This window comes from Petromyzon marinus, chromosome 17 (genome assembly GCF_048934315.1).
Source record: "Petromyzon marinus isolate PM22_M1 ecotype Great Lakes invasive population chromosome 17, UKy_Petmar_22M1.pri1.0, whole genome shotgun sequence".
NCBI classification, from domain to species: domain Eukaryota; kingdom Metazoa; phylum Chordata; class Hyperoartia; order Petromyzontiformes; family Petromyzontidae; genus Petromyzon; species Petromyzon marinus.
The window spans coordinates 21,487,619-21,503,264 of NC_133683.1; the positions used below are offsets into that span (position 1 = coordinate 21,487,619).

A 15,646-nucleotide genomic window follows, 5' to 3' on the forward strand; every position below is an offset into this window, starting at 1 on the left:
TCTCATGCTTCTTACTTCTATTTCCTGTTCTGCAAAACTCTCCGTCGCTCCGCCTGCCTCTTGCAGACACGTCTGCTTCTGTACCTCGTGGTGATGGTGGTGGTGGTATCGTCAACGGTGCTTCTTTCGGTGATGCTGGTGGTGGCGATACTCGTGATGCTGGTGGTGGTGCCGCCATCGATGCGTCTGCTGGGCTCTTGGGCACCGCCAGCACTGCCAGCGAGAGGTCCTGCATTGACCGGCCAGAGCTGGCCAACTGTGAACTGGTGGTGCAGGCCAGCCTGTGTCACAACGCATATTACACGAGATTCTGCTGTGCCAGCTGCACCGCGCACGCGCCGTCAAGACGCGCAACTCGCCAGCGAGCCATGCGCTCGGGGGCAGCCTGATGGCCCAATGGATGTCACTGCTCGAATGAAACGGACCCTCGGCTACGAAGGGCAATCACCGAGGACCAAAGAGATACTGGGGCTTGCTGTATTAAGTTGAGCAGTAAATGCAATGTGAAAGCTGATATTTTTTGTAGGAGGGGGAAAGGTGGAAAGGATCACGGTTATAAAAAAAATATAGAAGTAGAATTTATAACGGTGACACTTTCCCAAACTTCAGGTCGCGACTGCCGAGATAGCTTAGGAAAGGCTTCCCAGAAGGGTCAAAGAAGCCAATAAAATGAAATCGGAAACAATAATTCAGTCGCTTCGCTGTCAGTAGCCAAAAGCTGCAATGCTTTTCCAGAGCCTGTCCTCCCTCTACGAGAAACAAAACATAAAAATGTGTGCAAGTTAAACTTAAACCAAGGCAGACATTAGATCATACATACATACACATGTATATAAACATTGCTTATTTATATGGTAAAAATACAGTGTATGAACAGTATTCCCAACATTACGGCAATTCACATTTCACTTTTGTAGCCATTTACTTATGCAATGGGTCATTACGGGTTGGTGAAGGCGGACAGGAACTATCCAGGACTGGTTTAGATTTCAGAAAGCCATGGTTGGGAATTGGGACTGGGACCGCCAGGATAAAAGTGTTAATTCGCTAAACACTGCACTACCACCACTACACCCCGAGACGTTAAGGATTTTAGCGAACACTACCAATGTTCAATCTTGATTTGAAGCTTTCGTGACTGCAGGAAACCATACTCTTTGGTTCTTTTGGTAAAGTCACGTAGGTATAAAATAAAATAAATCACGACGTTTTGATTGCAACACAAGCAATCATCATCAGGTGGGAAAACCACAATTGTTTTGCTGATAAGAGTTCTCTCTCTGCAAACAACTCATCACCAGTATAGTTCAACCACCTTCCCAAATTTTGACTTGGAAATATGTCACCAACCACTTTGGGTCATGACTCGATTTGTGTTTTCTTGTCAACCTCCACCGTCAGCAGCGTGGCTGTGTGGAGCGAGGTGCATTGTTTTGATTGGTGTAGACCTACTGCCGGTATCGCAGCCTTCTCCTACATTAACATTAGCTGCCCCGCCCATCTCTAAACCTTTATAAACAGCTTGCCCTCCCTGCTCCTGATGACGACCCGCTTGTGTTGCGATCGAAACGTCGTGATATTTTTATTCACTTTATTTTTATTTTATTTTTTTCTATCTACGTGACTTTACCAAAAGAACCACTGCACACCTTCCCAAAGTTTAACTTTCTGTGGAGAAATTGACACATTTCCAGTTGAAACATCCTGTTCTAGAAATCCGCAGGTGAGGATTTTCTTCAACGGAGGACAAGGGCCTTTTATTTTTAAAAAAATGCATGCTCAATACCATTCAAATGTAATGTAAAATGTGTTTAACCTTCATGCAAGACACTCCATGTCCTTAACTCAGTTGTGTTTTAACACTGCCACCTGGTGGTCGCATTTTCTCAACACCAAAGTTGGTGAAGAAAAACGCTTTCATTGCGATTCACACTCCAACAAAACTAATGAGATCACCACAAGCTCACAAGCCCAAAGTGAACAAGGCCTCAGACGAGTGTATGTACATAGTATCAACGATTTGCAAGAGCAACCGGGCGTTGTTGTTGTAAGATGCCGAGGTTTAGCTCAGAGTACAAATTACAAGTGGCAAAATATACATTTATTTAATTTCAACCATGGACATGAAACAAGTACACTGGATTTCAAAGTTGTTTATTCTTTGAATGTCTGGACTGCTCTAAATACTTTGCCATTAAATACAGAAGCTTGTAAGAGCACATGCACCCATAAAAGTACGCAAAGTGGTTTGTATGATATACTTAACAAGAATGCTGAAAAACGATTTTAACTCATGGGTACTAGGATTTGTCTCAATTTAGCAATTTTAAAACAGCAGTACGTTTCATTTTATAAACATCGATTCTTGTATTACATAAAATCCATCGTATTAGTATCATTAACTGATTACAGGCGAGGTAAGAGTAAAAAAACACTGTATAAGGCCTTCACACACTTGGCAAGTTCTCTTATCAGGAGCAAAGAAAGATTTGTGGCCTGTAACGTGTGCAACTTGGGACAAGCTAAAACGGTGCACGATGGAATTCCGAAAATCCGTGCAATGCAGATATCAATACATGGCCAGCCACCACCAACGGCATAAAGCCAGGACACAGTTCATCAAAGGCGGTCTGAAATCACAATTTCCCAAGGATAAAACAGTATTTAATGCCACACACAAGTCTAATTTGCTCCATACTGAAAATGTCTCCACGACACATTGCATGTAAAGAAAACAACTTGACTAGTGTGAAAGGGTCTTTACAAAGCCAGCGAACAATAACGGTGTGTCATATAACATCTCTTCGATTAAAAAACGAAATTTAATGCAACACCTATATTTTTTTCTGCTGCCAAGTTGTGGAACCCTGTTAGAATGTAGAAAATTCGTGTATTGAAATTGTAAGATTTCAGTGTCCGATTTGAAATGAATTCATTTCATATCCACGATTTACACAATTGGCTTACCTGAAATACAATGGACATCCAAATAACCCTTCAAGTTTCTAAGTGTATGTCACCACAACGTCGTGTTATAAACCCGTGGGCCAGCACAATAGTTAAAATGTTAAACTTTAGGTTGGTTTTTTTGGTGACAAACTTTTTTAAAATCATGTCCTAACAAAGTTAGAAATATTTTAATCTGCAACTGACTGTACCACATACAGCAGTTAAGGCCTTTGACATTTTTTATAGGGATATATATTTTTGTATCAAAATATATAAAAAGTTAGCAATTTCACCTAAACACCCACATGACCTCAAATCTACTGTATCGGGCACATATACGCTGTACGTTTTAGAATCACACTCATAAAAATATTTTTTTAGCGTCGGCTTTGTCATCAGTGTCACAACAGCAAACCTAAAAATCACTGCATGAACATTATACCTATAAAACTACACTAGCAGTGCCTTTACCAAGATATTCTGTAGAATTACACAAGAAATAAAGCTCATCCAATCCCATCACCTGCATATATAATCTAACTCAGTAGTTTATGCAGTTAACTTCACATTTTGGCAAATTAAGATGTAAAAATAGCGCTTTTTCACGTGACACACACACACACACGTGTTCAGCATAGGGACGATCATGACAATGCTTGCCAATAAATCCATGTAGGTTGGACAACGTTCTCTTAATGACACTGAACAAGGGTCTCCATCAACAAGGGGTTAATGTTCACCCGGACTGCATTGTGTCAAAGTTCCCCTTGTTACAGCTGCGCAGCGCCATGGGCTGTGCACTCGTACGCACCCGTGTTCCGCCTGCCTGCATCACACCGCTTTGTGTTGCCAGCGATCATTCGCATGGTGCAGTGGAACCTTCAATGGACAAGACACTCTTTTCTCAAGACCCTGTTATACTTTGAAACAACTGGGCCACAGCATGTCATGTGTTAAGCTGTTTATCCCTCCTCCACTATCACGCCACTGTTGCAATGTCCATGAATGGCTAAAGATGTAAATGCTATAACGAAAGAGAAATATACTATTTCATTCATATATCCATTTGAACAATGTTTTTCTTTTCTTTTATGAACAGTAAATGAAACATTTCATTGCAATAATGCACTTTTTGTTCAAAGCTGTTTGCATTACCCAGAAAGAAAGTGTGAGTGCTAAATTTATAGTCTATTTCACTTTAATAAAATAAGATGCAGCAAAAAAACTGCAATAAATGTAATTACAGACCATGTTAAGAGACCCATTATAATGCGTATCTAATAAATTTCAATTGTTTTCTTTAGGCGAATATATACACGTACACAAACCAAAGTGGCCATGCCCTTTAAACGCATTTGTCCAAAGTAACATTTTTATTAAAATAGGCCTAATTTTAGCTGTGATAAATTTGTACCTCTGTTTAAAAAGTATAAAGCGAGTGTTAAAAAGTTACTGATGGGAAGGGTAAATGAAAATTAAATAGTTATGACACCCAATACAGTATATAAATAACCATGCTACGATCATTGTCAATCTAATTATGAAAAGGTCAGGTTATGTTAACTAAGTTTAAAGGTCAACAGTAGAGAAGGCTAATTCTATAATTTATCCCAAGCCCATTATATAATTACACAAGGACATGTTTCTGCAGTTATAATAAGATAACGGCATTTTTTTGACAAATGGTATAGTTTGGTGTATAAATTGGTAAATTTGTTTACATTTTACAGATAACTCATTCATTGCTTCTACGCAGACAATTAAAAATTCTAAAATAATAAGAAAAATATGAGAAGACTCGAATGTATCATTTGCACTGCAATAATTGCAGGCATTACCCTGCGCGAGTACAGGCTTTGCTATCATACATTGATCAATGTCCGTGAACTGTAAAAAAGATATCTAGTGACTACACACACTTGTGAATAAGTAACCATGGCTGATAACTCACCCGACCCCAAACGGTCACTGGGCATCCTAACATTTCTTTAACGCTGCACCATTTTGAAACATTTATTTTTACAGTTATAAAACAAACAGCACTTTCTGTCAAAAGCTACAATGGCATTTCCAAGAGGCACGAAGAAAATAAAACTGTGCTATGTCATCATTTAAGATATGGGTTTGTGTGTGTTGGTTTTTTCGGTTTAAGACAATTGTAATTGTTGTTTGATAATACCAGAGGTTTTGTGCCATTCTATCATCTCTCTACTGCCTTAATGTTCTTAACTGTTAAAGAACCTACAAATCCCAAGCCGCTGTTATTCTTTTAAAAGAGAAGCTTTAAGCAAATTAAGAAAATTGGAACTAAAAATTGATGCAGCATGGACATGAGTGCCAAGGGTAAGGAAACGGTATAATCAGATGCGAATCTCGAAAGTCTTCTGAACCTCGCTGCTGAAAGGGTTTGTCGGAGACGGGGTAAAGCGTTGCGGCTGCTGCTGCTGCTGAGTGGGATTGTGCTGCTGCTGTTTATGCCTGGTCTCCAGCGCAACCCACTGCGCCTCAAACTGGTCTTCGCCTGCCGAAACCCCATTGCCATTTGTAAAGGCGGACGCAGCATTCCCACCGAAGCCACCGGCAGGCAAACTGGGCTTAGCAGCCTGCGTTGAATTGTTGAGGTTGCTGTTGAATTGAGACAGAGATTGTGTGGGCTGTCCCACCGCTGCTGCTGCCGCCCCGGGATTACTTGCGACCGTGAACGCGCTGACCACCATCTGCGAGGGCGTCATACTGGGTGTCGGCCCTGTGCTGTACTGCTGCTGGCCACCACCGTTCACCGTAAAGTGGCCTGGGAAAGAGGTTGCTGCTGCTGCCACCGCCACTGGCTGGTAATGATGATGATGATGTTGCATGGCAAACGCAGCAGAGGGTACCCCACCTGGCAATGACCCAACAGGCTGCATTTGCGTAGGGGACAGGCCATGGGGTGGCGTGACCCCGGGGGGCAGCACCTGCCCATGTGGTTGCTTCTGGTTTTGCGTGGACTTGGCGACCTCATCGAGCCACCGCTCTGCTTCAGACTGCGTTCTCCGGTGTCCGGGGTTGAAGGCCGGTCCCACAGTGGTGCTTGTACCTGTGCCCCCACAAACACACGTGCCCCACCACATGGTTGGAGAAGATGAGTTCCATATTCTAACTCAACAGTGAAAATGTGCCACGAGTACACCACCATGTCACTGCACTTGCCGCGTTTTCAGCCATGACATTAAATTAACCTGGGTTGAGGATACCTCTCATTGGTTTTTCTTCTTGTCTGCAGTGTTTGCTCAAAAAGTTTGTAGAGTTAGGAGCTCATTTAAAAAAACTGTCAAATCATGACAGTAACAAACAAAATGACACTTATAATAATAGGGTTTTTCCCCTTTTTCTGGCAACAAAACTGAAACCTTTATACAAGGATTCATGTCTGCATCAACCACAATACCTGCAGTTAAAATGCAAACAAAAAACATACTATGATAATATATGCATTGTCCTTGAAACTAATTGGGCCACACCAAGGGACGGCTTTCTTTTGAGCCTCGACCCAATTGGTGCTCGACCAGATGGCGACCAGATGACGCCTTTTGGCGTCGTGGTCGAGCACCAATTGGGTCGAGGCTCAAAAGAAAGCCGTCCCTTGGTGTGGACCAATCAGTTTCAAGGACAATGCCACATATTATCATAGTATGTTTTTCGTTTGCATTTTAGCTGCAGGTATTGTGGTTAATGCAGACATGAATCCTTGTAAAAAGGTTTCAGTTTTGTTGCCAGAAAAAAGGGGAAAAACCCTATTATATTTTGGTACTGGCAAAGGAGGTCTAATGATAAAAATGACACTTGTCGGTAAAATTACCAATTTTCTGTACAAAGCTAATTCGAGTACACTGCATATGGAAGAGTATATTGTTTTGTTCATAGGTGGGCACCAACATTCATGTTAGTCATGTTTTGAATTGTATGCACACTGCATTGCTCACTCTGGCCCCGAGGCCACACACAACCTTTTTTTTACGAGCCACCTGCGACTACAAGCACACTATCTGAAAAAAAGGGAAAGTAGCAATAAGATATTAATATTCTTGGTTCTTTCGGTAAAGTAACGTAGAAGGGAAATAATAAAATAATAAATATATTAAACAATAAAATTCTCACGACGTTTCGACTGCAACACAAGCAATCATCATCAGGTGTAGTCGGAGTAACCATTAGCCTTAAGAGCTTGGTGTACGTGCTTGAGTTCACTGAAGGACCCTCTTGAGGAGCCTTTCAAAACCATCTCTTTACCCTACATTGCGGGGATCACAAAAAAGATCTCCAAAATCTTGAATAAACACAAGATCCAGGTCCGATTCAACACATTACTTAAAATCCGTGATCTGGTTCCGTCTGTAAAAGATGGATTCCGGACATACAGTACCCTGGTGTCTACAAACTAAGTTGCCTCTGTGGTAGTAGTTACATTGGAGAAACCAAACGACATGTCTTGGACTGCATTCGTGAACACAAAGCAGACCTTAAACACGATAGGACCAACACCTCGGCCATGGCAGATCACTGTTATAATTCAGTAGGCTCACATGATATTGACTTCTCCAAGACAGCGGTTCTTTGCAAGCCATCTGGCTACCATGAGAGATTCGTTTATGAGGCTATCCACATATACAAACACAGAGACAATTCCAACCGAGAAGATGGATTCTGGCTTAGCAATCATTGGAAGGATTTGATAAACCATTTCGGGTCTCAATTGATTGTTCACGCTTACGGTGGCTTTCAGACCGCATCCATTATTTTCGTCTCCCCCCTCCTCTTTTCCGAACATAGATGGACTCGTCCATCTGAATAACTGCCAAATCGCTCTCCGTGGTGCTAACGTTAAAAAAACGCCACTTTTTTCAAATTTTCTTGTTGTGGTTTTCACACCTGATGATGATTGCTTGTGTTGCAGTCGAAACGTCGTGAGAATTTTATTGTTTTATATTTTTATTATTTTATTGTTTCCCTTCTACGTGACTTTACCGAAAGAACCAAGAATATGAATCCCTGCAGTCACGAAAGCTTTTAATCAAAATTGTACAAGATATTTCGTTTGAACTTGTTTTTTTACATTGCCATTGGTAGTGGCAACAGGATGCACATTTAATTAATGGAATTGTATTAGGCCACAATGCTACAGATACGTCTATGACAAATACTGAAGTGAATTATCTGCTACATTTGCAGAGTTTTACATATTGCTACTGAAAAAGCATCAAAGACGACTGTCAGCAAACCCTCTTAAGACATTTTCACGAGAAAGCTGGATAAATAGAAGACGAGACATCACGCCAAGGAGCATGGAATTCAGGCACAACTTACCTGCTGTACCGACAGTGACAGAGGAGGCGTGACTCCAAGGATTGACGTCGCGCACGGGTGCAACGGTCGAGTGCGGGGAAACGGGGGGTTTAGAGTTGGTTACAGGAAACGCGGAAGGCACGGTGTTAGCTGGAACAAGCGAGAAATTGCAAAGCCAGTTAAAATGAAAGAGGCAACGGTAAAACGGAGAAGCTGCAGCAGGAGAAATGGTTATGAACTTCTCCCTGTGCACTAGCGTGTACAGCACACTCATCCCCCCCGGTTGTCTTATTACACTAAAGGATTGGCTTTGATATAAATAAACCCAGATTATTTGTCACTATTGGACGTCTGTGAAAGAGCTTCATAGCTGATCGGATTCCTCCAGGATAAATAAATATTGATTACCTGCTGTCTGTTTTGTGTTTGTCAGCCAACAGTAAAATTAAGATTACATAAGTTAGAAATAGAGGCAAGAGCACCAGATTACATTAGGAAGCCACTATACCTATGCACTTTTAAATCTAGATTGAAAACTCATTTCGTTAGAACTGACAAATATTTGTATATTTTTGGAATAAACTATTTTGGCACTATTGTTTTATATAATAACGAATGGTTTTGTAATTGACAATGTTATCTCGTCTTATGGTGAAAAAATTATGTATGTATGGTATTATACCCAGCCAGGGCTCTGCAACCGATAACTTATGAGCAATGAACTTGTGAGAATGACTCTTTTGTCCAGGCCAATAGGTCAGGAAACATCTAAGGCAATGCAGCTTACAGCGGTGCAGAAATGTGGCTGTTTGGCGACATAAATCCTCTGTATAAAGTACGGTGCATGTCACCTAAAGGCTGGCCAACCACTTTCTTCTCCTGAGCAATTTCATTTTGGAAATAATATTTATAACCCAGACATGAGTGGTTGATCATTAAGCATTTTACCGACATTCATTATGACTTTATCCAAAGGACCTGGAACCTGCTACACTTATATTCACTTTAAATGTTGCTGCACTTTAATTGAATGTATCAAGTGTGATGGCTGGGCAGCAGTGGAAGCAAGATAATGCACCTGCTGGGATTGCATGCCAGTGCCCCAACCCCACAATCCCAAGTAGCAAACAAAATGCGTCAAAAGTGCACTGCCGTCTCCTTAATTGAGGCTTCTCAAGTGTCGGTGTAACAAAAAAATTACAGCACACAAATCCCAAGGCGGCGTATTTGCATACAACGCAGCTCGTTATTCTATACGATGTGAACTGTTGCCAGGGAGAAGAAACCAGCTGGTCCAGCAGAGGGCGCTCACTACCTCAATAGTTCAGCGTCTCACCAAATGGGACTTTGGATAGGCCCATTCCCCTTTGCTCTTAAGCAAGACCACCTCATTTGATGGCTATGCACCTCACAAATGTATCTCCAACTATCACACGAGTTCTAATCTATGTAAACAAAGTCCGGAATTAAAGTGTGTAATTTATATTATTAATTAAACTTCCTAGGATTCACTTTTTACGTCACATACATGCCTACATAATACTGTGTATAAACATGCGACATTGTTTCAAACGCACAGTACGTAAAATGCCTTAAGCAAAAGGCAAGCAGAGATAAAGGTAAGGTCCAAAGGTTTAACAGACGGTTTTATCAGTCACACCTGCAATGGAAATGATTTCTGTCAGCTATAAATTCTACATTAATCAAACTTTAGCTTTAACATTCAATTGTTTTGCAAAGACTAGCAACAACTGAAGTCATGGAAGTTCATTGGAATGCTGTTCTCACATTAATTCATTAACATAAACAAGTCTGTTAGGTTTCACAAACATGTACCTTCCCACCTTACAATGTACAGTGAAGCCAGCCATGTAAGTGATGTAGCCTTTATTTTGTGTGCTCCATCACTCACCTATTAGTTTAGTGTTTGTGGATTAATTATTTCACATTGGGACAGATTGTCAAAATGTATATTAACAGCCAAATAAGGAAACTCTGACTTTCCTATTACAGTCCAATTCAATGCCTGGCGGGAACAAGCACTGGTACCTCCTAAAGGCAATTTCAGGGTGTCACTGGCAATGGGTGCCACAACATTTGTAAAATGAACATGTGGGCAACTAAAAATGTCCAATTAGATTACAAAACCCAAGTCGCATGACTACCTTAAAGTTGTGTGCTCTGTAGCCAATTGTCCAAACACACTTTTCAACAAACTCGTGTTTATTGTCTGGACAGATCACCCCCCCACCACCACCACACTTTGCAAACGCCATATTAAGTTGCCACAGTTGCTCATAGTAAAGATGTTGCTGGTGCCAATCGCTGGGAGGGGCCACAAATGTAGACATGTAGGCAGCTACATTCTGTGGGCACCAGCTTGGATATCCCTGGGTGGGACCAACCTAAAGGCAGGGTGGCACTAACCTAAAGGCAGGGTGGCCACACCAGGAACGTTTGGCCGGGACATGGGAACGGCGCAGAATGGATCCTCAGCGGGAGGGAAGCTGCTCGTTATCTGGGAGCAAAGGGCGTGAATACCGTCTGCGCTGGGCGGTTCGGGGCTGTTTGGCGATTCCACCTCCGGCACTGCCAAAGACAATAAACGGTTCAACAGTTTTAATACCTTTACTATACACCACAAAATTATACACGATTCCAAAATGACCCTCAGGGAGCACACAAATGTATACATGTTGTGCCCATAACTTCAAAAACCTGTCTGTTCATCAGAATTACTTAGGCACAGTTAATAGGTATGTAACTCATGATAGCACGACATTTTATGTGAAACTGGGACACTAGTAGTGTAATTGTAAAATTACTATAATAGGAAAAGTGGTAACAAAGGCAGATATATATGCTAAAGGCCAGTATTTTACCATTAAATCTAGCAGAGAATATTAAGAGTGAATGTTTATCATGCAAAAACAGCAAGTCATGACTGAGTATCATTCATATACCATAGCTTAAAATGACATTTTACGTAACTTCAAAACACTACAATCAAATGTAGGAGTAATGTTAAACACGTTTCCAAGACAAGCCACTTCCCTGCCCCCCACAGTTATTCTGAGGCACAAGATTACAAAAACATCCACTCATATTTACACATGCACAGTCGTACACATTTAGCTTAACACACAACACACCAACACTTTCACTTACCCTTGTAAACCTTTCAATTGCACAAAACTCACCACCACCATCCAATCAACCATCTGTGGTCTAAAAAACCCAGGTATACTTACAACTCGTGATCTAATAAACTATTGAAATGTACGCGTCGCACGCATGTGCATTAACTGCTATGCCTATACCCGCACCTCCGAGAAACACGGTTGGCAATGTACGGTGCAAAAGAAGTTCAACTCGCATACATACATACGTGCCAGTCACTTTTAAACGCTCACCCTTGTTGAGGAGCTGAAAGTCGGTCTTGCGCTGCAGCGTGGAGGGCAGGTCGTTGAGGCGGAGCGAGAGGTTGCGCTTGAAGGGCGAACTCTTTTGCAGCAGCGCAGGGAAGCCACGGAAGGAACCCTGCCGCACGAGTTCGTCGATGGGGGCATGCCGGCGCGGGATGGCGAGGACGCTGCCCCCATCCGACGGACCGCTGGAGACCACCTGATTAACAACTTCAATCGGGGCTGATGACGCCACCGCCGCCACCACCACTGCATCCCCCGTACCACCGTTTTCGTGCCCATTAGCGACACCGGCTGCGATAAAAAAGAAAAGTGGAAATCTATAGTTTATTTGTAGTAATGAATGTATGTATATGCTGAACTTCTTTCGCACCGTACGTAGACAACCGTGCTAATCGGAGGTGCAGGGGAAGGACAACCTAAACAAAAACAAAACAAGTAATTCTAAATAAATGAGTCTTCAATTGAAGAAATTAGTTTTCAATGTGGTGGGGTAAAGTGTGGGTACCTCCCCCACCCCTCTTCCAAGAGCAGAGTTCCCTCTAATGAAGGCCCTTCTGCCAGCAGTGGTGTGAGTAAGCAATTGCAGCTGGTGCACCTTCATCTATTGTCATTTAAGCCAGGCTTTTAGTTTTCATAAGACCATTGTGCACGTGTAAAATCACTGATGACAAAGGGGCCTCCCCAAACTGTGTGGGCCCTTGTTGGGTATTTTGGCTATACTTTTCCATGCTGGTCAATGCAGGCCGACAGTGGGTAGCATAGATCATGTGTTCTTATAGATGTGGGATCGCAGTAAAGCAACGAATTTTGCAGCGCTAACATATGCTGACAATTAAAATCGTCTCAAGTGTCACCATGTTTGAGTGATTGTTGAGAGCTCTTCTCCAATGGTTATAAATACCATGTACCAACTACTGGTAAAGATTAGACTCTAGAGGACAACCATTCTCTCTACCTCCTACCAAACAGTGTTTATATGTTGTATATTATAGGTTCATGGACCCTTAAAAGGACTAATGCTATATTCACCAAAAGGTTACGTATTTTTACTTTGAATTAAATCACAACCCTGAACTGCAATAATGCACTCTTTGGTTCTTTCGGTAAAGTCACGTAGGTATAAAAATAAAATAAATTAAATCACGATGTTTCGATCACAACACAAGCAATCATTATCAGGTGGGGAAACCACAGCAAGAAAATGTTTTGCTTAAGTGGGAGAGAGATACCGTGGTAAGAGGTTATATAGGTAAGAAGAGGGGTATCTCTCTCACACTTCAGCAAAACATTTTCTTGCTGTGGTTTCCCCACCTGATGATTGTTTGCGTTGCAATCGAAACGTCGTGATTTAATTAATTTTTATACCTACGTGACTTTACCGAAAGAACCAAAGAGTATGAATCCCTGCAGTCACGAAAACTTCAAATCTAGATTGCAATCATGCATTTAATTGTGGTTGGGAGGGGTGGGGAAGGGGTGGCGAAGGGTGTTGTTAAACTTGTCCTATTAATACCGCTACACATTTCACAAACTACTTTCATAAGCCAAGGTAACAAATACAAATTACCCAAAATAAACCTAATCCAAATAGAAATTAGAATTCATTTATACATCAACTCTAGAGGGTTTTCACGAAGAGATGTAGGTTTGACAAGAAAGCAACCTGCTGACCCTAAAAGCTATGGATAATGTACACGAATAAAGCACTTTGAAAATCTGCTTCGATTGTCATTCTATACTACCATTTACATTATGCTTCGAGTGCGAACTGATTGTAGAGGTAATGTGTGTACTTTTTTCGCACCGTACGTAGCCAACTATGCTAATCGGAGGTGTGGGAGAAGGACGAAGTAAACATAGATGTCTCTACTGTGTAGCCCACGTTAAGTTTTAACGAACAAGGGTCCTCATTAACTGGCCACAGAAAACATAAAAAAATAGTAATGTACTTCATTTAAATTACATTAAAGGGCAAAATGTTGCCAAATCCAGCTCCTTGCATTTGTGATCATGCGCTTGGCAGTGAGAAGCCAGGCGGACAAAGCATCAGCATAATCTGATTGACACATCAAAGGGTATAGAGCAGACTACCGAGATTTGACCTTAAACATTCCTTCCATGTACTCAAGCAGAAAATCCATCAGTCAGCTGGACTTCCGATGTGGGGTCACCAGCCAGTTAAATTCATCAGGCAACCCAATTTATGGTATTAATATCATTGTTAGTGTTATATTATAAGAACAAAGCTGATGTTTTCGCCATCAGCAAAATGTTTGCGATAGTTTATAAAAACACCAAGCTAAGAGTAAAGAAGGCATAAAAAGGTGATCATGAGCTACATGTAAAACTAAAAACTCTTTTGCAAATAAATTACAGCCTTAGTATTTGAAAAACTTTTCTTCCCTGCCACTTGTGTACATTGTTCCTACAATCAGTGGTTGCAGCCAAAAGACATTGCACTGAGTCAACTAATTGAGATGCAAAGAGGAAAACTTCTGCAAAATGAAAGCAATTCCTATACTCATTACACATACTCCATGGTATTCCGTGAATTAAACTTGTCAGGCAGGGCAAAGTACAACAAAGAAACCCCTATTAGAAATATACAGGACTGGCCTCCTAAAAAATATATATAAAGTATGGTCAGTGCAGAATTTTCTAGTTAAAACAAAGCACCACTAGCAAATTACAGTTTCACTCTGGTAATGTTTAACTTGAAATCCACGTATTTCAATATGCACCGGTGAATGATGGCAATTTCATGTTAGAAGGAGAGCATATGGCTAAAATTTTACATATGAATAAAATGTGCATGAAAATGTAACATATGCAGGAATTATAACATATACATGCTGAACGTATTAACAGGGCTGCTAAATCCCATGCTACAATTTTAAACATATTTTACTGGTATAATTGCAAACCAAGACCTTTAACAGTAATCTTCAAAAGATACCAGTAAGTTTTATTTCATGATATACCGGCTTTGTTTCAATAAATAATCATTGCCATGAACAATCTCTATCAGGATCATAAGTTATTTTACACGTTATGTGACCTACCATACATTCATTCAAATTTAGCAAAGTAATGCAGTTCTCATTTCCCCATAAAAATGTTAATGGTTACAGAAGACCAGGAAGTAAGGCTAATAGTCTCAGGTCTCTTGAGCATGACCTAATTTCCTGGTTTGAACATGTGAAGATATATCTCAGACCGGTTTGGGAACTTGGCCAGATGAAAAGATGTTGACCTGTTCTCATAAAAAAAGTGTTGCTGGGCACAAGGTTACAATGCAAGTTACATAATACACCTATTCTCAAGCTATCCACCAAGCTACCAGTGCCACAGCCAGCAGATAAGTGCCAGCACTTGAAAGATACAACCCAAAAACAAAATGTCTTATGAAGTAGATACTTATCCAAGCTGTGTGTCACAGGTTGCCCAACACAAGTTTGAAACTTTGTTAGTGAAAAAATATAATTCTACATCATGGTCAGTTTGATTGTTGCGATTCACTTCAGGAAGGTTAGGCATGCAATGGTTCATCCCATGCTAAATATGATTACTTGAAGTGATTGTAGAGACAGGTTTGATCAAAATGAATTGCATAGATAACATCGTAAATAACCAATTCCTATATGCAAATAGATTGCTATATATTGAAGAAAATAATACATTTTAATAAATAAATCGCGGTATTGTTACATGCCTAAGTACATGCCTATTTGTCAATCCACTGTTGTATAAGAGGCTTCCAATGCCGTGGGGGTCATGGGGGTTATTTGACCATACTCCACCATGCTGGTCAGTGTGAGAGCAAAGCAGTACAACATACCAGTGGAAATTAGTGCAGTCTTCCGTTGTTAACAATGTACATGCGATTAAAAGGATATTAAAAAGAACAGGAATGACATTGAGAAGAGGTCACTAAATAGCACCTGTGA

The 15,646-nt window shown here is 41.0% G+C and overlaps 2 protein-coding genes across 10 annotated transcripts in view; one reads left to right on the plus strand and one right to left on the minus strand.

The window, feature by feature from the left end:
• Positions 1-5,064, plus strand: part of LOC116943172 (papilin-like) — a 63,820-nt gene extending 58,756 nt beyond the window's left edge. For both annotated transcript variants that reach the window (XM_032955791.2, XM_032955792.2), the window contains one exon: positions 67-5,064. In XM_032955791.2, coding sequence (XP_032811682.2) covers positions 67-389 — 323 coding nt within the window. In that variant the 3' untranslated portion in view covers positions 390-5,064. The remainder of the gene's footprint in view (positions 1-66) is intronic.
• Positions 2,139-15,646, minus strand: part of LOC116943171 (protein numb homolog) — a 35,501-nt gene continuing 21,993 nt past the window's right edge. For 4 of the 8 annotated variants that reach the window (XM_032955784.2, XM_032955782.2, XM_032955781.2 and 1 more), the window contains 4 exons: positions 11,685-11,990; positions 10,699-10,860; positions 8,293-8,421; positions 2,139-6,025 (listed from right to left, as the gene is read on the minus strand). In XM_032955784.2, the coding sequence (XP_032811675.1) occupies positions 5,310-6,025; positions 8,293-8,421; positions 10,699-10,860; positions 11,685-11,990 (1,313 nt within the window). In that variant the 3' untranslated portion in view covers positions 2,139-5,309. Of the gene's footprint in view, positions 6,029-8,292; positions 8,422-10,698; positions 10,861-11,684; positions 11,991-15,646 lie in introns of all 8 variants that reach the window. The other 4 variants (XM_032955785.2, XM_032955787.2, XM_032955790.2 and 1 more) reach the window with 4 other exon arrangements.